Source organism: Salmo trutta, chromosome 15, assembly GCF_901001165.1.
Source record: "Salmo trutta chromosome 15, fSalTru1.1, whole genome shotgun sequence".
Classification (NCBI taxonomy): domain Eukaryota; kingdom Metazoa; phylum Chordata; class Actinopteri; order Salmoniformes; family Salmonidae; genus Salmo; species Salmo trutta.
Genome location: NC_042971.1, coordinates 20799162 through 20826172, shown reverse-complemented (window position 1 = coordinate 20826172; position 27011 = coordinate 20799162). Strand labels below are relative to the sequence as shown.

General features: G+C 41.9%; 1 protein-coding gene across 1 annotated transcript; it reads right to left on the bottom strand.

Annotated features, from left to right (window-relative positions):
• Positions 1-21936, bottom strand: LOC115148602 (cytosolic arginine sensor for mTORC1 subunit 2). The gene is made up of 9 exons (XM_029690642.1): positions 21515-21936; positions 17448-17518; positions 14977-15170; positions 11149-11281; positions 5382-5505; positions 3689-3799; positions 1904-1986; positions 1561-1655; positions 1-1429 (listed from the first exon to the last, which is right to left on the bottom strand). Exons 1-9 carry the CDS (start codon positions 21625-21627, stop codon positions 1364-1366), a joined length of 990 nt encoding a protein of 329 aa, XP_029546502.1. The 5' UTR covers positions 21628-21936; the 3' UTR covers positions 1-1363.
• Positions 21937-27011: the final 5075 nt, after the last annotated feature.

Here is a 27011-nt window from a genome sequence, read left to right as displayed (position 1 = left end):
ACAGAGCTTTTTTTTTTTTTAATCAGAAGAAATGTCACCCTTTATGTTAACACTGATAAATACATGGTTTCTGTATATCAAAGCTAACCGAAGAAAGCTTTTGCTTGTCACAGAGAATAAAATACCCACCAATGGTTTAAGACCAACAAAAAAAAGTCTCCACTTATCAAGAAATCCTTCAAGGATAAAATAAGCCTTCACCGTTTTCACATCAGTATAGCAGGTCAGTAAGATGGACCTGTATTAAAGTGCAGACTGGGGTGGGGGAGGGGGGGCTGATTGCCTAAACTGACAACAGGGTTCAATGATCCACGACCACAAAAAAACATTCACAACAGAATAAATGACAAGGCCCCTACCACTTCTCCACGCTAGCTTTACTAGCGTTGAAGTTATTATTCTAGTTTGTGGTAAAGGACTAGTTTGGAGTCAGGCATGGTGTGGCACTCGACGCAAAACGATAACCTAGTTCTCCCGAAACATGAAAATTGGCATCTATATAGCACACGAGACTGTTTATATGATATGTTCTATAGATCAGTGGCTCTGTGATTTGTCAGTAAATGTCATTTCACGCTCATCACCAGAACAAAGCAACATTCACCAGTCTTTCATTTCCCCACCTGACAAAATCTGATCTGAAATTGCACACGCGCTGAGCATTAGACAAGGCATCGGTCTAGGCCTTTAAAACCTCTTGGCACTGAGAAAAATAAATACAAAGAATAATGGAAATATTGATAATTGTTTGTAAAGTACATTCTCTTTCTTTCCATAAGAGGACTGGTAACTAATACAGTATGGTTGTTATGGAAAGAGCAGCTTGCGAAAAACAATGTAAAGTTAGGAAGGAAAGTCTGGTATACTAAAGCAACACCTATCACTACAGGCAGTCATGGACCGCGTGGGTGACACATGAAGAGTAAAAGGAGGCGAGGGCCGCTTTGCAGTATCTCAGGGGCTGGTGTCGAAGAAATAGGCCCAAATTCGGTAGGTCACGTTGCCATGGTGAAATGGTCTGAGGGGAAGGGAGAGGAGAAAGAAATAGAGCGAGAGAAAAGAAAAACACTGCAGTCACTCTTGCTTTGGGTCCCCAAAGAGGTGGATGTTGTTTGGGGTAAGAGTGGATGCTCACGGGAGTGGCGGGTGTGGTTTGGAGTGTAGTTGGAACCGTCTCAGAATAGGAGGGACACATTGCTGGTCGTTGTACAAAAGGATGTCTACACACGGACGCACACACGCACACAGTCCCTCCGTCTACACGACTCAAGCTTTGCATTACCCGCTTCCCAGAACCACGCTCTTGGCACTTTTCTTTTTTTGTAAGAGTTTGACATAATAAATCGCCCTTTCCACCTCGCCTTCACTGTCCTGCGCTCTCATTGGTCCTCAAAGCTCCAATCACGCTCTGGATGTTTTCTTCTGGGACCTATGAGAGATAGGAGGGCGGGGTTAAATCATTATTCCAAAAGCTCCAGTTTAAACTGACATCTACAATTTACCATACAAACAGAAAGAGAGAGATACAGAGAGGGTGGAGAGTTGTAAACCATCACTCACCAGGGCATGGTCGAACTTGAAGGTACTGATGTAATAAGCTGGAATGTCAGCAGTCGCCAGGGGTTCTGATATTTGAGCCACGATACCACACTCATCTGACAAGGCAATAAGAATAAAGAACACATCCATGAATATCAGATATTTCTTTCAGAAATGAGGGGCATCTGGGCATTTAATGCATTCCTCACATTGCCAAGTAATATTCTGATTGGCATCACAGAGGTTTTTCCGAATCTTAGCCAAATGACAGTGTCTACTGGTGATGTGTACTCTGCACAAAGATCTGACTAACATGTGGGAGACCTGTGGAAACCAACCTGAGAAAAAAAACGGTCCTACTTACCAAATCCTAAAGGCTGTCCTCCAATGCGAACCATTTTCCAAAGCTCCCCTGAAGCACTAGTGAAGAGGACATTGTTGGGAAACCTAGGAGGGAGAAAATGAATGCACATACTCATTCAATCTATAGCAATAACATTAAAAATAATGATTTGGTCAAATTCAGATTGTAGGTCAGTGGTTGCCCTACGTGCTATAGTGAAAAATACATCACTTCAGAAGTGCTGAAAGCTTGTTCCACTTATCGTCCCCCTTCATAGCTTCGAGACACCACTGACCTATATAAGGGGATACCTTGTCAATGTAGGACAAGCCCATGATAAAGTACACTACATGACCAAAAGTATGTGGACACCTGCTCGTCGAAAATCTCATTCCAAAATCATGGGCATTAATATGGAGTTGGTCCCCCCTTTGCTGCTACAACAGCCTCCACTCTTTTGAGAAAGCTTTCCACTAGATGTTGGAACATTGCGGCAGGGACTTGCTTCCATTCAGCCACAAGAGTATTAGTGAGGTCGGGCACTGATGTTGGGTGATTAGACCTGGCTCGCAGTCGGTGTTCCAATTCATCCCTAAGGTGTTCGATGGGGTTGAGGTCAGGGCTCTGTGCAGGCCAGTCAAGTTCTTCCACACTGATCTCAAAAAGCATTTCCATATGGACCTTGTTTGTGCACGGGGGCATTGTCATGCTGAAACAGGAGTGGGCCTTCCCCAAACTGTTGCCACAAAGCTGGAAGCACAGCATCGTCTAGAATGTCATTGTATGCTGTAGCGTTTAGATTTCCCTTCACTGGAACCATGAAAAAACAGCCCCAGACCATTATTCCTCCACCAAACTTTACAGTTGACACTATTCATTGGGGCAGGCAGCGTTCTCCTTGCATTTGCTAAACCCAGATTTGTCCGTTGGACTGCCTTCACTCCAAAAAATGCGTTTCGACTGCTCCGGAGTTGGCGACAAGCTTGGCGGATGGCTTTACACCACTCCAGCCAACGCTTGGCATTGCGCATGGTGATCTTAGGCTTGTGTGTGACTGCTCGGCCATGGAAACCCATTTCATTAAGCTCCCGACGAACAGTTACTATGCTGACGTTGCTTCCAGAGGCAGTTTGGAACTCGGTAGAGAGGACAGAAGATATATATATTTTTTTACACGCTACGCACTTCAGCACTCCGCAGTCCCGTTCTGTGAGCTTGTGTGGCCTAGCACCTCACGGCTGAGCCGTTGTTGCTCCTATACATTTCCACTTCAAAATAACAACAGTTACAGTTGACCGGGCAGCTCTAGCTGGGCAGAAATTTGACAACCTGACTTGTTGGAAAGGTGGCATCCTATGACGGTGCTCGTTGAAATTCACGGCGCTTGTCAGTAAGGCCATTCTATTGCCAATGTTTGCCTATGGAAATAAACATGGCTGTGTGCTCGATTTTATACACCTGTCAGCAAAGTGTGTGGCTGAAATAGCCAAATCCACTAATTTGAAGGGATGTCCACATACTTTTGTATATATATTGTAGATACTAATGTAGTGGTACTGTAATCCTTTAGTTCAATCCACATGTGATTAGTAATGCAGCTGTTCGGGTTACCTCTACATGACCTTCTTTATTTGTAAACCATCTATGATTATCTATGTTTGTTTCCTAACAACCCAGCAGCAAACCCAGCAAAACAGTTGTCCACAGATGACTCTAAACTGCAAATTGACAGCAGTTTTGCCTTTGACGGTAAGACACCATAACCAGGTGAAAAAAAGAATGGCAGGACCACAGGAGAGCACCCACCGCTGTGTCGTCTGCTCGTCCATGACGAGAGAGATGTAGCCCTCAATCAGAGAGAAAGAGAAGAAGCGGATGTGTCCAGTGTCCTCGCTAGATGCCCCAGGCTCCTTTATCCTGGAATAGAAAGTACCGAGATTCAAGTATGTCAAATCTAACCATCTTTCAACTACATTTGGTCCTGTCCAAAACCCCATTCCAAACTCATCATCATCATGTCGAGTGGTCTGCTAGTCAAACTTTTCACCACTTTTACAGTCTAATCCTAACAATAGGGACTAGGGTTGTACGGCTGGAACCCGGTTGCCCAGATTTACCACCCCAAATCCCTCCCTTTCCCGGGATAAATAACTGAGAAACTGGTCAATTAAAATACATTATTTATATGAACAGCACGGCGTGAGATTGAACTTTTAAATGACATGCGATGTCTAAATCGGTCTTCTCTACGGCCACTGCAAGATGAATCATCAAGGCTCAGGGTGGGAACAGATAACCCATCTCAGTATGGAGCGCATTTCACAATGCATGTAGACCCATCATGGTAACTTTTTTTCTTGTGACAGGTAGACCTACATTGCTCCAGCATAGCCTGTGACATTAATGTAAAGATCAAATGTGAGTCTAATTTACTCATCTCACCTAATTTTTTTAATTGTAAAGATTTTTTTTAATTTCAGCTGCAGAATTGAAAAAAATACAGCCCATCACTCGAATATCGTTGCATTAATCAGTGCTCGTCGCAGTCTCTCTCCAACTCCATTCAAATTGCATCCAAAATAGATAATCCTGTTCTAGATTGAGATATATCTACACACACATCCTAGACTACCTCTTTCAGGTAATACATTCAATGCAGTATTAGTCTCTTGCGCAATATGCATGCAGCACCTGTGCGCCACTGGCCTCCTCCTACAAACAAAAGAGATAAGTTGACAAATGGCTTTCATATATGGTTCTCATCTATCGACTGGTATATGTAGTATACCCAAGTTCTTTGAGGTTTGTCTGTTAGAAGAGTGCAAGCACCACATATCGTCGCGGTTATTGTCCCAGTTAAATTGATTTCCATACAATATCGATGTGAGTGATTAATTTGCTCACACTATCGATTACAGTAGAACAGGCTAATCAATTTCAGTCAAGAGTGACCGCTTGGAAAATATTGGTGCGTGAGCAGTTAAGGTACTAATTTAGCAAAACAAGTGAGACACGTGTGTGGGGAGTCATTTTTATGTCTTGGTCTTCAACATATCACAATTTATTTCAGCATATTGATTAGGATTTTGAACATTTAAAACCGGTGTTTTGAGACTTCGCTATAAATAAAAAATCAATGACAACAGGAAGCAGCAACAGTATCATTCTCAACAGGATTCTACTTAATCAGGTAAAAACTACTGAATAAGCCCAAAAACATGCTATGGTTTATTGATTTTAGTAAAATCGTGAACATTTGTTTGTCTTGCCTACTAACAGCAGCATAACCATCCTATGACAGCCCCTGCTCAAGTCTAACCCTCTTCCTAGGTTTTAGACTTCCTATGTTAAACAAATGGTCTGAACTCGAGCAGCTAAGTGCTCCTGTGGCTGTGTGTGTGTGTGTGTATGTATGATAGTCTCTTAAAAAGAGACGGCAGATGGCCTCTGGTGACAGCCATATGTGAAACAGGAGGAGTGCTTAGGAGAGGGTCCTTACCCGCCTGAGTAGAACATGACGTCCATGAGCAGGGTGGCCACCGAGGGCAATGTGTCCGGGTCCAGGCTGGTCACACAGAACATGTTACTGGGGCTGGATAGAGGGTGGATGATGGGACGGGGCACTGTGAGTGAGTGAGAAAACGGGCTTTTATTAATATGATACTGGGAGTTGTGAACATATAGGCATTCAACTATACTGCTCAAAAAAATAAAGGGAACACTTAAACACATCCTAGATCTGAATGAAATAAATAATCTTATTAAATACTTTTTTCTTTACATAGTTGAATGTGCTGACAACAAAATCACAAAAATAATCAATGGAAATCCAATTTATCAACCCATGGAGGTCTGGATTTGGAGTCACACTCGAAATTAAAGTGGAAAACCACACTACAGGCTGATCCAACTTTGATGTAATGTCCTTAAAACAAGTCAAAATGAGGCTCAGTAGTGTGTGTGGCCTCCACGTGCCTGTATGACCTCCCTACAACGCCTGGGCATGCTCCTGATGAAGTGGCGGATGGTGGCCAACTCCTGGACAGTCTGTGGTGCAACGTGGCGTTGGTGGATGGAGCGAGACATGATGTCCCAGATGTGCTCAATTGGATTCAGGTCTGGGGAACGGGCGGGCCAGTCCATAGCATCAATGCCTTCCTCTTACAGGAACTGCTGACACACTCCAGCCACATGAGGTCTAGCATTAGGAGGAACCCAGGGCCAACCGCACCAGCATATGGTCTCACAAGGGGTCTGAGGATCTCATCTCGGTACCTAATGGCAGTCAGGCTACCTCTGGCGAGCACATGGAGGGCTGTGCAGCCCCCCAAAGAAATGCCACCCCACACCATGACTGACCCACCGCCAAACCAGTCATGCTGGAGGATGTTGCAGGCAGCAGAACGTTCTCCACGGCGTCTTCAGACTCTGTCACGTCTGTCACGTGTTCAGTGTGAACCTGCTTTCATCTGTGAAGAGCACAGGGCGCCGGTGGCGAATTTGCCAATCTTGGTGTTCTCTGGCAAATGCCAAACGTCCTGCACGGTGTTGGGCAGTAAGCACAACCCCCACCTGTGGACGTCAGGCCCTCATACCACCCTCATGGAGTCTGTTTCTGACCGTTTGAGCAGACACATGCACATTTGTGGCCTGCTGGAGGTCATTTTGCAGGGCTCTGGCAGTGCTTCTCCTGCTCCTCCTTGCACAAAGGCGGAGGTAGCGGTCCTGCTGCTGGGTTGTTGCCCTCCTACGGCCTCCTCCACGTCTCCTGATGTACTGCCCTGTCTCCTGGTAGCGCCTCCATGCTCTTGACACTACGCTGACAGACACAGCAAACCTTCTTGCCACAGCTCGCATTGATGTGCCATCCTGGATGAGCTGCACTACCTGAGCCACTTGTGTGGGTTGTAGACTCCGTCTCATGCTACCACTAGAGTGAAAGCACCGCCAGCATTCAAAAGTGACCAAAACATCAGCCAGGAAGCATAGGAACTGAGAAGTGGTCTGTGGTCCCCACCTGCAGAACCACTCCTTGATTGGGGGTGTCTTGCTAATTGCCTATAATTTCCACCTGTTGTCTATTCCATTTGCACAACAGCATGTGAAATTTATTGTCAGTGTTGCTTCCTAAGTGGACAGTTTGATTTCACAGAAGTGTGATTGACTTGGAGTTACATTGTGTTGTTTAAGTGTTCCCTTTATTTTTTGGAGCAGTGTATTTTATGTCGTCTCCCTCAGTTTTGAAAGAGGACATTTCCAACGCTTTTACAAAAATGGCTGATCTCTACTACCCATCAAATGTCACCTAAGGAGACAAATCTAGACAACAAAATCCCTCAACCAGCAAGAGGTTAACTTGATGGATAAGCAACAGATGTTCTGCCTGCCATATCTGACTGTGTTCTCAGGGCCTCTGTTCTGAGGCAGAACCTTGAAAGCAGGTGCTGGATTGACTTACTCTTAACATGTCAGTCAGCCTTGAAACATGTCAAGATGAGAATGCATCATAACCGCCTTGCTTCATTCAGTTTGACAGGCTGCATCATAACATCAGGGAGTCTCAGCAATATTCTTATTCAGGAGATGAAATACAATTCAATTTGTATCAGAGAAATCCCAATGCATAACCTGAAACCGAGTAGGCATTACTGTATCAGAGTCTAGTGGTGGTTTTCCACTGCAACTTACCCTCACACCAGTAAGTCACCAGTGGTTTATGTAAGCTCTAGTGTTATTGGGTTTAATCTAACATCAGGATAACATCCCATAAACATTAAAATAACTTTTTCACCTTCAGAATAAAATAAAAACTGAAATATCCTTGGAATATTCTCCTAACGTTCATGAAAATGTTGTGCACAACATCGAACCACCACCACAGAACATTCCCCAAACTTTCTCACTAGGTTTCCAGGTAATGTACACTGAACAAAAAAAGAAAGTGTTAGTGTAAGTGTTGGACCAATGTTTGATGAGCTGAAATAAAAAAAATCCCAGAAATGTTCCATACGCACAAAAATCTTACTTCTCTCAAATGTTTTGCACAATTTTATTTACATCCCTGTTAGTGAGTATTTTCTCCTTTGCCAAGATAATCCATCCACCTGACAGATGTGGCATATCAAGAAGTTGATTAAACAGCGTGATCATGACACAGGTGCACCTTGTGCTGGGGACAAAAGGCCACTAAAATTTTAGATGTCTCAAGTTGAGGGAGGCTGCAATTGGCATACTGACTGCAGGAATGTCCACCAGAGCTTTTGCCAGAGAAATACATGTTCATTTCTCTACCATAAGCCACCGCCTACGTCGTTTTAGAGAATTTGACAGTACGTCCAACCGGCCTCACAACCGCAGACTATGTGTAACCACGCCAGCCAAGGACCTCCACATCAGGCTTCTTCACCCTTTGGCAACATCCCAGACCAGCCACCTCGACAGCTGATGAAACTGTGGGTTTGCACAACTGAAGAATTTCTGCACAAACTGTCAGAAACCATCTCAGGGAAGCTCATCTGCATGCTCGTCATCCTCACCAGGGTCTTGACCTGACTGCAGTTTGGTGTCGTAACCAACTTTAGTGGGCAAATGCTCAACTTCGATGGCCACTGGCACACAGTAGAAGTGTGCTCTTCACTGATGAATCCCGATTTCAACTGTACCGTGCAGATGGCAGACAGCGTGTATGGTGTTGCGTGTGTGGGTGGTTTGCTGATGTCAATGTTGTGAACAGAGTGCCTCATGGTGGAGGAGGGGGTATCGGCAGGCATAAGCTAGACAACAAACACAATTGCATTTTAACAACGGAAATTTGAATGCACAGAGATCCCGTGACGAGATCCTGAGGCCCATTGTCATGCCATTCATCCACCGCCATAACTTCATGTTTCAGCACGATAATGCACGCACCCATGTCTCAAATAACTGTACACAATTCCTGAAAGCTGAAAATGTCCCAGCCTGCATACTCAGACATGTCACCCATTAAGCATGTTCGGTATGCTCTGGGTCGATGAGTACAACAGTTTTTCAGTTCCCGCCAATATCCAGCAACTTCACACAGCCATTGAAGATAAGACAATATTCCACAGGCCACAATCAACGGATTTATTTAAATTGACTGATTCTCTTACATAAACTGTAACTCTGTAAAATCTTTGAAATTGCTGCATTTTGTTTATATTTTTTGTTCAGTGTAATAATGTACAAATGCTTTTAGAACATACAAAAAGGTCAAATAAGGGTTCTTATATTTGTCTTGTTTCACTGCATGTACAAATGGGTAACCTGTATGAATGTGAGGTGTGAAATGGAAATGTGTTTTTTGCATATCCCAACTCTCATTGAGACACCCTCGGCAGGGCCGTGCACAGACCTTTCAGGGGGCAAGTGCTAAAAAGTAAGAAAAAAAAAGGGCACCCCCACGGGGAAAGAAAAACATGGCATAAGCCTATTTATTTCTGTAACACACCCACTCCTTAACGACTCTTGGAAGAGGAGTCCAAATTAGGATAAAAATCACTAATTGTAAGCAAGCCTCCTAAAGACATGATTAACATCAGGAAAAGAAGGAAAGCTATCAGCTTATCATTGATGTACATCTACTATTTAGCTAGCGCAATAATTTTCTTTTCAATGCTCTTAAATAATAACTTCATAATATTGCCTAATTTTCATAATCTAACTCATGATATACGGCTGGCTGGCTAGTGGCTTGTGTGGATATTTTAGTATGATGGTTAACTAGTCTAAATCAAATCTATTTATATAGCTCTTTTTACATCAGCTGATATCTCAAAGTGCTGTACAGAAACCCAGCCTAAAACCACAAACAGCAAGCAATGCAGGTATAGAAGCACGGTGGCTAGGAAAAACTCCCTAGAAAGGCCAAAACCTAGGAAGAAACCTAGAGGCTATGAGGATTGGCCAGTCCTCTTCTGGCTGTGCCGGGTGGAGATTATAACTACACTACTACCTGTGTTCAGTGCTTAGTTTGTTAAATCGTGAGTGCCAGAAAGGTGTGACCTAGGGAGCTCTGAGGCACCGGAATGCATGAGATGTTTTTTTTAAAAACCTTTATAATAAAGCATTGCATGCATATCATCGCATTTGTGGCATAGAGGCACTTACAGAAGTTGCACACATGGGGACCATTTTAAGTAGCCTAAAGTCAGGGAAAATGTTTGCCTTTTATAAACTAATTTCATGCAATTCAACATCATTTTACATGACTGGAGACTTCGGCAGAATCTTGTTTTAATACCTCACAAATTATCGAAATGACAGTGTTTGATGAATTTAAGGCATTTATTTTTCAACTCAAAGCAATGAGTCCAATCAGTCCTCCATGACAACAAGATAAACAGAGTAAGCTAATAAGTCCTTAGTTTTTGGGTAATGCGCAGGTAAAACAATTTGGCTAATCTATATTTCCGAGTCCTATTCTTGAAGATCAAGGGATATTCATTAATTAGCATGACTGGAAATCTGACAGACTTGGTTTTTAATGTAAATATTATAGCCTTGTATTATTATTTGTAGTAGAAAGTGATGGGTTAGAAGAAGCCTACATAACCAACCCATAAAGTAAAATGCAACATCCATTTACGGCCAGCTATGTAAACTAACATTGATTTAACCTGCAATAGATGAATTCATTCAATTGGTAATATACATTCTTGTCTTCTAATGCCTCTTAAGGGGAAAGTAACCAAAAAGTAACTGAAAGTAATTCAATTATGTTACTTAGTTTGGGTAATCCAAAAGTTACGTTACGGATTACAATTTCGGACAGGTAAATAGTAAATGTTACAGATTACATTTAGAAAGTAACCAACCCAACTGGACAGTTTTTGACAAAACCTAACGAATGTTCTGGTCACTTTCACAGAACCAATTTTGGTTTACTGGGTAAAGACTTGTGGCGAGCAGAAAGACTGTTGCTTTGTGAGAAGGTGTTTAAAGTTCACAGCCATTGTTATGTAAATGGAGGCTGAAAAGTACCTAGGGCCTTGTTTTGGCTGAAAGTCAGAGCAGGTCCGCCGGAAACAGAAAAGTTTGAGACTTTTGGTTAAACACTGGGCTAAATCCTCAGACTACTGAGCTGAGCCGTACTGTGCTGGCCTGGTTACTATGTCCCATAGCTGCTGGAACCGTACTGGAAAGGACAATGTCAAAAGTAAATATCTGAGCAAGCACAGTACAGTTTGTGTCCACCCGATAGCGTGAAAAAGGGCTAAAATCTCAGTCTTGTATATTGTGCCTACCGAGTTTAGGCTTGACAAAGCCGTTGGTGACTCCTAGGCTGTTGGCGGCCACGGTCTCTCCGTTGACCACCCTCATCAGGGTGAACTCAGAAGACAGGGTGTGCATGACCATGGGCAGGTCCCGCTCTCGAACCTGACAACCACAACACAACACCATCAACAAGTAGGCCTCAACCAAAACACAACACTTGTTACAACCGGGAAACCTAAAAGTTAAGAGTTTTATAAAAACTTGAAATATCATTTGAACGGTTGATTCAATTACATCAGAAAGTAACTCACATTTTCACTTCAAAACACCAAGTTGAAACTGCACTGATCAGGGAAAAGAAACAATGGAGTCCCAATAGCAAACAATTCACTGAAATTTCAAAAGAACTCAGAGCTTCTGCATATTGCTTAGCTGAACACCTCAAATGTAACTAAAAGAAAGGGGCCCGTGGCTACAGCAAACATTAATAAAGCATTTTAGGTAGGTACTGTATGTCTGACTAGCAAAAAGTTTGGGCCACCAAACTCCCAAAGGAATGCAATGCTTAAAAAGGGTGGAGACTGTCTTCTGCTTCAAAATTTAATTTCAAAGTGAAATTAAATGCCCCAAATAGCTGTCCATTATACAGGCCTAATGCAAAGCTACTGTGTCAGTTCCATTTACATTTTTCATTTAGCAGACGCTGTTATCCAGAGCGGCTTACAGTGCTTCATTTGTAAATTGGGAGGTGCCGGAACAAGAACAAAAAGTGAGCGCAAGAGGGGGAGTCCTAGGGTGTTCTGAGGTACCGGAATGGTAATTATTTTTATAAAAATCACCTTTATAATAAAGCATGGCATGCATATCATCTCATTTCAGTAGTGGTATAGAGCAGTAGAGTAGAGGCACTTACAGAAGTCGCCACATGGGGAACATTTTTAGTAACCTAAGGTCTGGAAACAATGTGGCCTTTTATAAACGCATGTCATGCAATTCTATGTTAAATAATTGAAATAATCAAAGCGTGATGATGAGTTGGTTATTTGAATCAGCAGTGTAGTGGTGGGGGGTAAAATCCTGCTCTAAATGACTGCATTCGGGTTGGGTCCCACCGTTTATGTAACGCAAATAATCATTCAAAATGTTTTTTTAAAAGGAGGCCTCGGCCTGGCCGGTCTTTCTCAGAGCCTCAAATAAAATCAGACAGTGGGAGAGAGATACACAGAGACTGAGAAAGAGAGCATGCAAGATAGAAACAGAAAGAGTGAGTAAGACATCAAGACAAGTAGACAGATTGATGCAGAGAGAGCGAGCGAGAGAAACGGACGAGAGACGCAGGTTGTTTCTTCCTTTTCTTTAGAGCCAGTGATTAGGCCGTGGCTGGGAGCAGCTGGCGGAGGGAAAACAGTGGCCATGAATGTTACCGGGAATTCCACCAAGAGCCTGAGCCGAGACTGATCCTCTTAAAATAACTACTGCCAGATTATCAACAATTTTTTATTTCCTTACAAAGGCTACAGTTATTCAGCAGACCTTGTGTTCTCTCTCCCCTCTTAGTAGCAGGTAATAAAAAGACTCCGTATGGCCGAAAAGGCCTGGCATGAGGAAGGACTGGTGTAATTAAGCAGCTCGTCAAAGCAAAAAGTGCCGCCCAGGGAGGTACTGTAGATACGCTGCTATTGTCTTTTCATATCGAGCAAAATGGAAAAACAGTTACAGGCCACAAAGCACAAGTACACTAAAATGACAGGATTCGTAAGCTATTTTCCATTATCTATGTATAACAGCAGGCTACCTTCAATCCTCTCCACTGGACCACTGGTAACATAACAGGTAATGCAAATTACCATGTTCAGTAATACTTGCAGGAATAAGCAGCTAAACTGACAAATACAGTGAGTTATTTTGGTTCTGTTCTCCAGCATTGGATTTTAAATTATACAATGAGGTTAAAGTAAAGATTGTCAGCTTAAATTCCATTCATATCAGGTGAACACTTTTTGTACATAGTCCCCCACATTTTAGTGGGCCAAATTCACTGTATTAAAGTTTAGTATTTGGTCCCATTTTCTTAGCACACAATGATAGTCCTGAATGAATCGTGAATAATGATGAGTGAGAAAATGCACAAATATCATGACTCCAAGACATGCTAACCTATCACCATTACAATAACAAGGGAGGGAGCATTTTTTGGTGGGGTATATTATTTGTGCGTCTTTCTCACTCATCATTATTCACAATTTATTCAGGATTATCCGTAATCATGGTAGCATCCTCATTAATGTAGAAGTGTTTCGAAAACAAATTATATTCTTATTCACAATAAAAGTAACTTCAAATGTGCACAATACATTAATTACCATTCATTTCTATTGGGCACAAAATAATATGAAACAACCAAAACAAACAGCAAATGCATCCAACAAGATTGTAGAGTCACAAGCTTGATGTAATCATTGCGTAATAGGAATATGGGACCAAATACCAAACTTAAGTGAATTTGTCCCAATACTTTTGGCTCCCTAAAATAGGGGGACCATGTAGAAAAAGTGCTGTAATTTCTAAACGGTTCAGCCGATATCGATGAAAATACCGTCAAACTAAAGCTGACAGTCTAAACTTTAACCTCAGTCATTGTATAATTTCAAATCCAAAAGTGCTGGAGTACAGAGCCCAAACAACACTGTCCCAATACTTTGAGCTCACTGTATGTCCTCAAACTGAATGGGACTGAGGATCAATAAGTGACGGGAGAATGACACTCCAAGATGCTCATGACAATTGCCAATAACTATGTTTTTGCAATTTGCTGGCTGATATCTTGCATGTGTTCCTTGCAGAGTTGAGGAAGGCATAAAACAGCAGTTCTAAAGCATAATTTACACAGTAGGTACACAATGCAAGAACGCAACACAGCAATCCTGTGCACTTACAGCAAGTTTGCAACTGCGGGGCTGCCCACATCTGCATAGTTTTACTACGCAGGATCACCATTTTGTGTAGCTAGTTGTCAGTTTTGTGTTGTTGACTACGAAGGGCACGGATCAATTTCCAAAAACGGTGCTTCCGGGGGGGGCTTACAGACAGACTCAGTCGGTGTCTCTCAACTTACTGATGAGAGTTAGAATAGTAGTACACACCAGGTGCACCATTTGGAAATTTGGTTGTGCGTCAGCTGCTCCTCTTGTTTTGTCAGCCAAGTCAATTAGCCACGTCAGCTAACAATTTTTTTTAAATTGGTAAGTTAGTCTAGCCAGCTATCATGGCCGAATACTGACTGGGCACGCAGGGCACATGACCAGGGGCCCTGACCTCCAGGGAGCCCCTCTTGATTGTGTTAGTCACTCTCACTCAGGTGTCATTAACATGGCATAAGTCATGTCCAAATGTGTAGAATTGCAGGAAATTAGCTTTAAAACTGCTAAAATGTCTTTAACCCATGGCAGAATGGATAGAATTGCAGGAAATTAGCTGTAAAACTGAAAAGAAATCCTCTCTGCCCAATGGAAAAATTAGTAGAATAGCAGGAAATGTACTTTCAAACTAAAAAAATGCTCTCCGCCATCAAAACAGGGGCCAGTAAAAATGTTTTGCCAGCGAGGTGGTGGGGCCCCCAATCAAATCTCGCTTAGGCCCCCCAAAAAGATCGGGCCGGCCCTGGCTATTGGTATAATGCATTTAGTTAAGAGGTTTAACTGTACAAATTGATTGGTTGTACAAATCAGTTGACTGCATGTGTTGGTATGGATACGCAGACCCACTGCAGCCACTTACATTCTGTGGCTCCATCAAAATTGCCCCTGAGGTAGGGTATAAATTAGGCTAAGAGAGGTCTGTAGTGGAACTGCACTCACCAGGATAAAGTCCGTCTGATAGGTGGACAGCATAAACACAGAAATGTTGTGGTCTGCCAAGGGGGCGATGACAGACTTGGCTATTTTGGTGACTCCGATTGGCTGAGAGTTGGTGGTGCTCCCACCCCCCGACACCACGTTGAGAGCCAACCATGTGGCTTCGGCGACACTAAGGTGCTCCGACTCAGGCAGTTCTGAAACCAGACAAGAAAATGCTGTTAAAGGTGTGGCCCCAGATGTATGCGTGTCTGTCAGCGGCCCCCTTGGCGATAAATGAGGCCGCTAACAGTGTCGCCGGACTCTCAATGTCCCTTATTTTACGGATTATTGTTTGAATTTCTCCTCCGCTGATGAGGTGGAGAAGGCATTGTCAAGCCTGGGTGCTATTAATCTGAGAGGGGTCTGACTTGGAAAAAGACCTGACTCCATTGCTAAAAACAATATGATATCACACATGACTGACCATGCTTACTTATTCCATCATAAAATCAACCATGTGTGGAGAAAAACCTTGAAAGAAACCTTGTTAAATAAACTGCATTCATGAGTGTCATCGGAATGAGTAAATAAGATTATAATAGCTCAGAGCAAAGCAAAAAAAGCTAAGAGTCTATTTGAGAAATGAAGGCATATACATTTTTCAACCATTCTCCATCCTAAGAATTTGGTATAAGGAAAGGATTTGATTTATTGTCAAACAGGTGGAAAAATGGGCCTTAGAAAACAACTACCAGAAAAAGTCTTAAAAGATTCTCCAGTACTTTTGTATCATTTTTTTGCCAGTAGTTCTGAAAGTAGCGCTCACGAGCCATATGTGTCCCCCGAAAATCTGATTTGTGCACCATGTCATTGCTCTCTCTGCTGTGCGTCATGTGCATCTTCTAGGCATCACTCAGATGGCGAGGGGCTGAAGCTCATTGGTTGAAGTCATTGCTCGCTCTGTTTTTACACTGCTGCTACTTGCTGTTTATTATCTATGCATACTCACTTTACAAATTACCTCGACTAACCTGTACCGCGCACACTGACTTGGTACCAACACCACCTGTAAATAGCCTAGTTATTGTTATGTCATTTTCTTGTTACTTTTTGATGATTTTTTTTTTTTTACTTTAGTTTATTTAATAAATATTTGTGTGCTTATAAGTAAGCATTTCACAGTAAGGTCTACACCGGTTGCATTCGGCACATGTGACAAATAAAATTTGATTGTCTGCTCTGCTGTGGGTGCATCATGTGCATCTTGCTAGCGGTAACACATATGGCGGAAACTTGAAATTGCTATGGGCCTGGCCCACGTGGGAGGAATTTGTACAGCTCCCCCCCCCCAAAAAAAAGTCAATTTCAAACTAGGGATATTGTGGCCAACTGAGGTAACACAGTAATTCTGCTCATAGATTACAACACATTGACACAATCAGCCCAAAGCGGGAGGTTAAAAGAATACTTAGTAGTCACTAAAGTTCCAGAGATTGTCTTAAAAAGGTATTAGAAAGACATTAAAAACACAATAATGTTAACATAAAGGCCCCTGCCAACTAATATCAACATTTATATATAGTGTAGAATAATAATAATGCTCCCCCTCATCCCAAACAGCCGAGTACACTATAATGTACTGTACTCTACTGTAATGTACTGAACCCTACTCTACTTTGTAGTCCAAACTTCTGAAACAGAAACGTCTATGATTGGTTCAGATTTGGTCCGATTTGATGGTGGATCTCAGTAAGCTAATGAAGAGAAAGAAATTCATACTCATAATTGTTGTGATGTACAAATTAGGGACCCATCATGAAATTCCGTTACCGCAATTCTGTTACCAGGTGTACATTCACTTCACTTACTGTAATTCCATAACCAAAATAGATTTTTTTCAAAGTCAAGGTGTGAAAACATGGTCAAACTGAGGGAGAGAATTTACCAAAATTCTGTTACCATCTGCACAGTTCTTCCAGTAAACGTACACTGAAAATATAACAAAAACACAATGTTAAAAGTAGTCCTTGTGAATAGAGTTGTATGGTTTACTACACTTTTAAATCAATGTTTGTTTGGCATACATTTTAAGTGAAAAATCTGAGTCTCAGCGCAATTCCATTCCAATTAATTGCTCACATAGGTAAGCACAATAGAAACTTCCAGCCAATCTACAGTAGAATACCTGCACCTGTTTCGCAACGCAGAGCTTCTAGTATCCATGGTGACCAACAAGGGTCACCCTGGAAACCAGTCTAATGACATGGATTGAACTCACTCAACCACAAAGCCAAGTCAGTGACAGCTTGGCCTCTGTTAACCCATAATGGCAAAGGGGGAGAACTGATGGAGCAATATGTGATCAAACGTCGGCAGCCAGTCAAGATACAAGTAATTTGACAAAATCATAGGGCCACATTTTTTTCCCTGTGGTCTGATCCTGGTTTCCACAGTAACCTTAAAGATCCAGAGGTAGAGACTACAAAACCCACCTTTGAAGCCTTCCTCGTCGACGATAAGGGTATAGTCCTCCGGAGTTTCCGTCAAACTGAAAAATTTGCATCTGGAAACGAAAGAGGATGTTTTACAGTGAATAACGTGGTTCATTATGCAACTTGTAAATCACCAGTTATTTTCAACAGAACATATTCATCATCCAAGTTAAATGATAAAAAATGGGAAGGAGTTATTGGAAGCTGCTTGTAGGCAATAAGGAACCTTGCCCAGAAATTACCTCATTGGACAATGCAGAGGAGCAAAAGCATTTTGTTAGCCTAAAGTATTGTGGTTTCACGAGCAAAACAAAAAGAAAGATTAATGTTATATCATGTGCCTATCGCCTATGAGTATACTAACTATTCAGTCAACTCAAGCCAACATTGTTGATGAGCAATTAGCAACTAAACTTCCGTATAACCTCCAAGGAAGCTGAGAAAAAAACACCAGCTTGCCCTGGTCAAACAGAAATACTCAGTCTGAATCTAAGGTAATCAGCCTCCAAAACAATCTCTGTGACCCCCACATGGCCCCCAAAGTTCCACATTAGAAAGAAAGCAACACATCCATACACTCAATGCAGACAATTTGTGTGATCACAAGACGGAATATCTTCTTCATCACCATATTTAATGACATATGGGCTATATTTGAGGGCCATCAGGTCAGAGACAACACAGAAATACACTGTGGTGTTTCTGAGCTCAAAATAAATCCAGCTATTTCTTACATTTCATTCCTCAGTTATGAGTGATAAGAGCACCATACAGTTGTGTAAACCTCGTTGCCAAAGGAATTGCAAAACCAGAGAGATGTTTTTTGAATATTTTTGCTCCATACATCTGTCTATGCAAACATACCCAAATACATGAATCTCGAGTTGGGACTGCCAGCAGCTGCTGCAGACTTTTATGCTGATCATAAAACCTGAACCGGCTCACAATTCTGGGAGAGAGGAGACACTGGTTGATGCGCTATGCTTGTCCAATTCACCCAAACCGAAGGGCACCATTGATACTTGTTGATTGTGGAAAGCAGCGAGTCTGATGCCATGCGTCATTTCTTGAATGATGATGGCGTACATCATCTCCTAAATGCTGAAGTGGCCTACTTGTCCCAAACATCTCCTGTTGTTGTGTCATCTTATCATCTCGAGTGTCCTTGGGTTGGCATGATGGAGAGCTTTACTAATACTTATGCATAGAGAAAGGGTGTCTCACCACCATTACAAAAGAGGAGATTCACGATTACGTTCACCTTCAGTACGACATGGCTCTTTTCCACTATTGGATGTGTTAATTTAAGGTTTTAAATTGATGAAAGGATGCTAATCTAGTGATAGCCTTTAGAGAATGGCTCTCAAACTCTGTTCCTGAGCGCTACCATCCTGTAGGTTCACTCCAACCCTAATCTAGCACATCAGGATTATTACAACTGGGGTTGGAGCGAAAACCTACAGGAGGGCAGTTCTCCAAGAACAGGGTTGAAGAGTACTACGTTAGAGTGATGTTTTAAAGTTTAAGTCTACATCATTACTCTTTGTGCATATGTATTTGGAAACTGCTGTCAGAACATACTTGTTTAATTTGATCTCTAATTTGTACTTTTCTTATCTTGAAAAATGTTAGATGAATCTGAGGTATTGTGCAACATGGCCATGTCCTCATTAAAGTACTGTAGTAGTAGTAATAAGACGTACTTTGTGTTTCTTGCATTGCTCATGAACAACTTGAAAAATAGGTTAGATAGGGTAAAGGCGTCCACATACATAGATTCGGTTTGCTCCAAGCAGAACGCAGCTAGGCGACGTGAACGTCTGTGCTCACATGTTCCCTTAAAAATACCTTCGCTTGAAAAATGAGGAAAAAAACGGCAATATTACTGTTTATCCCTCTTGAGAAGCTGTACGCAACATGAGCTGAAAAAAATAATCCCAGAAATGTTCCATACACACAAAAAGCTTATTTCTCTCACATTTTGGGCACAAATCTGTTTACATCCCTGTTAGTGAGCATTTGTCCTTTGCCAAGACAATCCATCCACCTGACAGTTGTGGCATATCAAGAAGCTGATTAAACAGCATGATCATTACACAGGTGCACCTTGTGCCGGGGACAATAAAATGCCACTAAAATGTGCAGTTTTGTCACACAACACAATGCCACGGGTGTCTCATGTTGAGGGAGCGTACAATTGGCATGTTGACTGCTGGCATGTCCACCAGAGCTGTTGCCAGAGAATTGAAAGTTCATATCTCTAACATTAGCCACATCCAATGTCATTTTAGAGAATTTGGCAGTACGTCCAACCGGCCTCACAACCACAGTATGGCATGGCGTGGGAGAGCAGATTGGTGATGTCAATGTTGTGAACAGAGTGCCCCATTGTGGCGGTGGGGTTATGGTATGGGCAACCAGCCTCAACTTCGCACAACCATTGAAGATTAGTGGGACAACATTCCACAGGCCACAATCAACATCCTGATCAATTCTATGCGAAGGAGATGTGTCACGCTGCATGAGGCAAATGTTGGGCACACCAGATACTGACTGGTTTTCTGATCCATGCCTCTACCTTTTTTAGGCATCTGTGACCATCAACAACATTCTAGGTGGTAAGTAGCTTGCAAGCCATCCCCTTGTGTTTGTGTGGCTCCACATTTTGTCAGCATCACTCACATTCTACATGAATGCAAGGCACTTCAAAGGGAGCTTCTAGAGGAGTTTGTTTCAGGCTGTTACAACACCCCTAAACAATTAACACACCCTTGACTCGAAATTTGAAGCTATTACAAAAAGTAGTGTCAAATCTAAAAGTACTTTATAAATAAATATATTAGTGACTCCCAAATGGTATTAATGCCATGAATTTAAAGCTGCAACAAAGCCAATATGAGGACAGTAATCTTCTAAATAAAAACACTCCATGATGAAAATGTATATTACATTCTGTGGACCTCTACCTGTTTTTCAAGTATTTTTTAGGGGTCAGCGGAGAACACCAAAAAAGGTCACTTAAAGGTGGAGGGGAAGTTGCCCTGAGGACAGCTTGGTCAACATAGGCTAGCCAATTTGCCTGTCCAATCCCATGTGCCCTTAATGTATGGATCCTCACACAAAAAAAGACTTGCCTTCAACGTGTGTCCTGATGCAGTCATAACGCAAAGATCTTTGTTGGAATGCAAAACGCCAATATTATTGGAATGCATTTCTCACAGACATGTAAATTACCCTTGAGGAAATAATCACTTAGCACCAACGAAGTTAAGGTTAGAGAGCAGGCCTATTGAGAATATTCTCACTGGCACTCCATAATCGTATAACTATCGCAATAGGTTGAACATAGAGAATATATCCTGGCTATAACCTGCCCTGTCCTCATCATGCCAGGTGAAATTAATATAAGGATCTTAATAACATTGTTATTGTGATACCTTAATAGCCTATTAAAAATATTAAAAACAGAAAGCCTGTAGTCAAGAACACAACCACCGGTAAAGCGCAATCACTTCTTCGGCAGCAGATATAATGGCTTGCGGCGCTAACAACATGATTGCAACATCGCAAATTATGTATTCGGCATCTTCACCGACTACTTAAATGCCGGCTGTAGGCCTATATACGAATGCCTCACGCAGCCGGTTCAAGTTTGATTTCAAAGCAACCACCTCCCCCGGATAATTTTACAGCTACACACACACACACACACACACACACACACACACACACACACACGAAAAACAACACCGCAGAGTTCAAAACTAAGCACGTACACACACCCCTTCACGTCGGACTACAAAAACTGAAAATACAAAACTAAATAGCCTACTGAATTTAAAGAATATGCCACTGCGAGCACTCATTGACACATGCAAAAACAACAGAGCAGGCATTTTCATTGAAAGCTAAAAATACAACTGTACTGATAACAACAAAAATTTCACCGTTTTGCTACAACGATCGGCTACATAATCCAGTCCCGCACTTAGTTTTCCAAAAACCACATTTATGACTCGTTTGTTATATTTTTACGGATTTGGCAAATGTTCATATCTATATCTTACCTTGTTTTAGAGGGCAAGAAGGCGAGTTTGATTAATCCATGAGTGCAAATCTGAATGCCCTCTTTTGCTATACTCGCTACTTTCAAACTGTGTTCTAAAATATGCAACTCCATCTTTTACGTCTTCTCATTTGACGAACATCTAAAAAAAAAAAAGTGAAATGTATATCCTTTCTAATAAAAAATAAATAAATATACCTATGCTATATAGCTAGAGCGTATAAAAACCGTGAAACGGAGCAGAAAACAAAGGAGGGAGAAGAAAAAGTTATCCACTTAGGAAAAGAGTAAAAGAGAGCAAAAGACAGAAGCAGGGTGAAATAAAAGAAAGCACAATGAGGTAAACAGGGAGGAAGAAAATTGAGAAGGACTGTCGGTCCGCGTGTTTTCTCTCCGACAGGGATTGGAATAGTCCAGCAGCTGGTAACAGTGAAACAAACAACTTGCCAATCAAAAGAAGGGGAGGAGCATAGAGGTAGAAAGAGGACTCATCTTTGTATCTGTATTATGGAGTCTCAGACAGCATCGGCAGCGCCATTGAGGCAATCTCCATTTTGAAGTAGTAAATGTTCTTCTTCACGATTGACTGAGCCCTCCTGATGACCCGGTTCCACATGACTCCAACAGGGTCACCAGGAGGGCTCAGCCAACGAAGTTGGAAGTCCCACACAGTTGACTACGTTAAAATGGTGGAAGCCCTAAATGGTGCTGGCCATGTTTATACAGCCTTTTGGACAAAGGCCTCTATCATTCTCAATGGGGAGGACCTTGCTCTGGCACACTGGCATGTCGGGACATGTAGTTCCACATTTCCTATGGCGCCATGGGCCATCATGGCGAAAATACAGGGACAATGCAAAATGTAGTTATGAAAAATGTTGTATTTTGTCCCACGGTCATATACCAGTTTTTTATGCAATAATGGCCTGAGCCCAAAACTCAGACATCTTACAAATGAACCATGCAAGATAGGCCTAATGCATCAGTGTCCATCATGTCCAAAAACACCAACAGTCATCTCTAGGACATGATAGCCAGTCCACTGTCCAAAGACCGGTTGGTTTTTCAGTATCAAAACCAATGCTTGTGCAACTATGGGGCAATACAGATTGGGTTGGTCTAGAATGTTGATATGTAGGGTACTATGGGGCGAGACGCACCCCTGGGGTAAGACAACCCCCCCTGGCTGCTACTAGTCTTGATCAACTACAAATGTAATCTGTTTCATCAACATTTTTGAAGTAATTCCATCAAAAGGTAGGTCAATTTATGTACTTTTTTTTGTGATTTATAAAAAGTTGTAGATATAATCTAATGAAGATAGATCATTTTTTTATACCGTACCAGTAAAACGTTTGGACTCACCTACTCATTCAAGGGTTTTCTTTATTTTTACATGTTTTTACATTGTAGAATAATAATGAAGACATCAAAACGATGAAATTACACATATGGAATTATGTAGAAACCAAAAAAGTGTTATACAAATATATATAAATAAATTATATTTTAGATTCTTCAAAGTAGCTACCCTTTCCCTTGATGACAGCTTTACACACTCTTGGCATTCTCTCAACCAGCTTCATGAGGTAGTCGCCTGGAATGTGTTTCCAATAGTTTTGAAGGAGTTCCCACATTTGCTGAGCACTTGTTGGCTGCTTTTCCTTTACTCTGCGGTCCAACTCATCCCAAACCATTTCAATTGGGTTGAGGTCGGGTGATTGAGGAGGCCAGGTCATCTGATGCAGCACTCCATCACTCCTTCTTGGTCAAATATCCCCTTACACAATCTGGAAGTATGTTTTGGATAATTTTCCTGTTCAAAAACAAATGATAGTCCCACTAAGCGCAAACGAAATGGGATGGCGTATCGCTGCAGAATGCTGTGGTAGCCATGCTGGTTAAGTGTGCCTTGAATTCTAAATAAATCACAGACAGTGTCACCAGCAAAGCACACCCACACGATCACACCTCCTCCTCCATGCTTCACGGTGGGAACCACACATGCAGAGATAATACTAATCTACTCTGCGTCTCAGAAAGACATGCCGATTGGAACCAAAAATCTCAAATTTGGACTCATCAGACCAAAGGACAGATTTCCATCAGTTTAATGTCCATTGCTCATGTTTCTTGGCCCAAGCAAGTCTCTTCTTCTTATTGGTGTGCTTTAGTAGTGATTTCTTTGCAGCAATTCGACCATGAAGGACTGATTCATGCAGTCTCCTCTTAACAGTTGATGTTGAGATGTGTCTGTTACTTGAACTCTGTGAAGCATTTATCTGGACTGCAATTTCTGAGGCTGGTAACTCTAATGAACTTATCCTCTGCAGCAGTGGTAACTCTGGGTCTTCCTTTCCTGTGGCGGTCCTCATAAGAGCCAGTTTTACCATAGCGCTTGATGGTTTTTTGCGACTGCACTTGAAGAAACTTTCAAAGTTCTTGACATTTTCCGGATTTACTGATCTTTATGTCTTAAATTAATGATGGACTGTCATTTCTCATTACTTATTTGAGCTGTTCTTGCCCTTTAACGAAATAGGGCTATCTTCTGTATACCAACCCTACCTTGTCACAACTGATTGGCTCAAACGCATTAAGAAGAAATTCCACAAATTAACTTTTAACAAGGCACTGTTAATTGAAAAGTTATTTAATAGTTTTGATTCCTTCACTATTATTCTACAATGTAGAAAATAGTAAAAATAAAGAAAATCCTGGAATGAGTAGGTACTGTACATGTAGGGAAGCCTTAAGATAAATAATCCACTTGTTTAGAGAGAACAATGTTGATTGTTTTTGAGTAAAGTAGTAATATGTTAGGATGTATGGTTAGTATGTTGGGGGCAAGATGCCCCCCCCCCTCCATGCCCCTTTACTGTTGATCATTTGTTTCTAGCTGTAATTTAACCTCTGGCTAGCCAAGTTAGCAACCTCGCTAGAAGAACGTTTGAGGTGAAATAAATGCTAGTCAGCATAAGATAATGTCTGCTAGCATAGCTAGCTAACCCCCAGTTAGCAAGGTTAGGATTGGGGTTAGGGGTCAGAGTTAGAATAAGGGCCATGGTTAGGATTAGAATAGAGGTTAGGGTCAAAATAGTTAGGGTTAAGGTTAGATTAGGGGTCAATTCTCCACCGTTCCTAAGATACTTACATTTTTAGATGAGAGTTTACAAGAAAATATATGATCGTGGTGACTATGGCGAAGATGCTCTTCGTTGTGCCATGAATGCTATGGAAAATGGGTAGGGCATTAAGGCAGATGCCCATTCTTTAATGTGCCACCGAAAACCCTGAGGCACCACTGAGACAAGCAGTTCAAAATCCCAGGCCACAGCCATTTGGGTGGGTTACCAGTCTTCACTGGCTCTTTCTAATAAGACCAGGTGAGTCATATGCAAAGAATGGAAAGAGCCCTTTTTGGACTTACATCATGGGATGTCTGAAAACTTGCCTTTGACCTGGCGGAGAGGACAGGAATCCAAAACACATTCAATAAAGGCGGTTGGCAGGCATGGTTTTATGGTTTTATGAAGCAGCACCCGGAATTATCCATCCATATCCCATAAGCAGCCAGTCTGGCTCGAGCTGTTGGCTTCACCCCAGCCATGACCTTTACCCCTGCCACAAACACCCTAAAAGAAGGGGATGCAGAATGCTTATTCTGTAACGAGCTCTTCTCTGTTACCAGTGGAGACTGGATATGGTGTGATCAGTGTCAGAGGTGGGATCACAAGCTATGCTCAAATTTAACTGGGGTGGGATTAATTTGCGACCTCTGTCAATAAAAAAAATTGTATCCCGGTAGCTGGGAAAAATGCCCCTTTCATAAAAAATACATTAGATGAAATACTACAAATCTGTTAACTGTAGCCATTTATTTTCCTTGATAATTTGTTACCCTAAGCATGGCCATCATCCACTTATAACCTTTATTTGCTTTTTTGTGTCAGCAATAAGTCTTACCTCATGTTACCCTAAACAATATTTTGTCTTCAATGTTTATTGAAAACCTAAATACATTTGCACAATGAGCACTTGTTCTCTCAAGTACATCATTACAGTTGTTGGTTAGCTAGCTAGCGAATTTGAGCCATATTAGCATTGACATGAAATCATTCTTAACAAAACCTCATCGCAGTGCTAAAGGCGCTACTACAAATCCAGGTTAATTCCCAGGCATTTTTACTCCAGTGTTCTAAAGAATCACAATTTAATTCTTAAATAGGATTGATACGGCCTCCCGAGTGCTGCAGCGGACTAAGGCACTGCATCGCAGTGCTAGCGGCGTTACTACAGACCCGGGTTCATTCCCGGGCTGTGCCACAACCGGCCGTGGCCTTGAGTCACATAGGACGGTGCACAATTGGCCCAGCATCGTCCGGGTTTGGGTAGGGTTTGGCCGGGCGGGCTTTACTTGGCTCATCGCGCCCTAGCGACTCCTTGTGGTGGGCCGGGTGCCTGCAGGCTGACACCGGTTGCCAGTTGAACAGTGTTTCCTCAGACACATTGGTGCGGCTGGCTTCCGTGTTAAGCTGGCAGGTGTTAAGGAGCGCGGTTAGGCGGGTCATGTTTCGGAGGACGCATGACTCCCCCTTCGCCTCTCCCGAGCCTGTTGGGGTGTTGCAGAGATGATACAAGATTGAAAAAGGGGGGTAAAATATATATATATATTTTAAAACAAGACATGGTATCAAGAACAAGATTCAACTAGCTCAATTGAACCACTTATGATTCCCCACATGGCAGTTTCTTGTCATTGTTGCAAGCCATTTGGCCATCCAGAAGCACAAGTCATGGACTTCTGCCCCACTGAAGCATGCGCATTGTTTTCGTGACGTTGTCAGCTAACCCATCTATATACACACACAGGTTTTGTTCCTATACAAATAGGCCAACTTATAAAGTTTGAAGGGGGTTGTGTTGAAAGAATGAAGACTAATTTCCAGAAAATATACAATTAAGTAGGCCATTAATTTGGGACCATGTCTTTGTTCACTCAGCCCCATATCCCCTCAGTTCAATCTTCTAAACCAGGGATCGGCAACCCAAATGAGTAGAAGAGACACTTTTCTAATTCTCTCAATATCTAGTATTTTTTGGGCTGCAAAAATATTTGATAACTATTTCACAGTATATATTTTTCACAACTTTGATGTATACAGGTCTTTTGGAGAGTTGATCCACTGTTGCATGATTTAATAAATAAGGGCCGTCAATAACAGATCAGATGCATGTTTATTGTAACAATTTTTCAATAAACGTGGTGGTCAAGCCATATATAATAAATCTAGGTCATTACCTCAAATACACATTTACAGTCACTGTGACCTTGACCTTCTGCCAAGTACATATTCTTCAGACATTTTTAGTCAGTCCAATGGCTTTGCTTGTTTGTGCCAAATATGATCGAATTGGCTTCTGTAAATGGCGAGATAAATAACCACTTATTCAACTCAGAAATGTGTTTCCAGTCACCAATGACTGAATATTTCAGT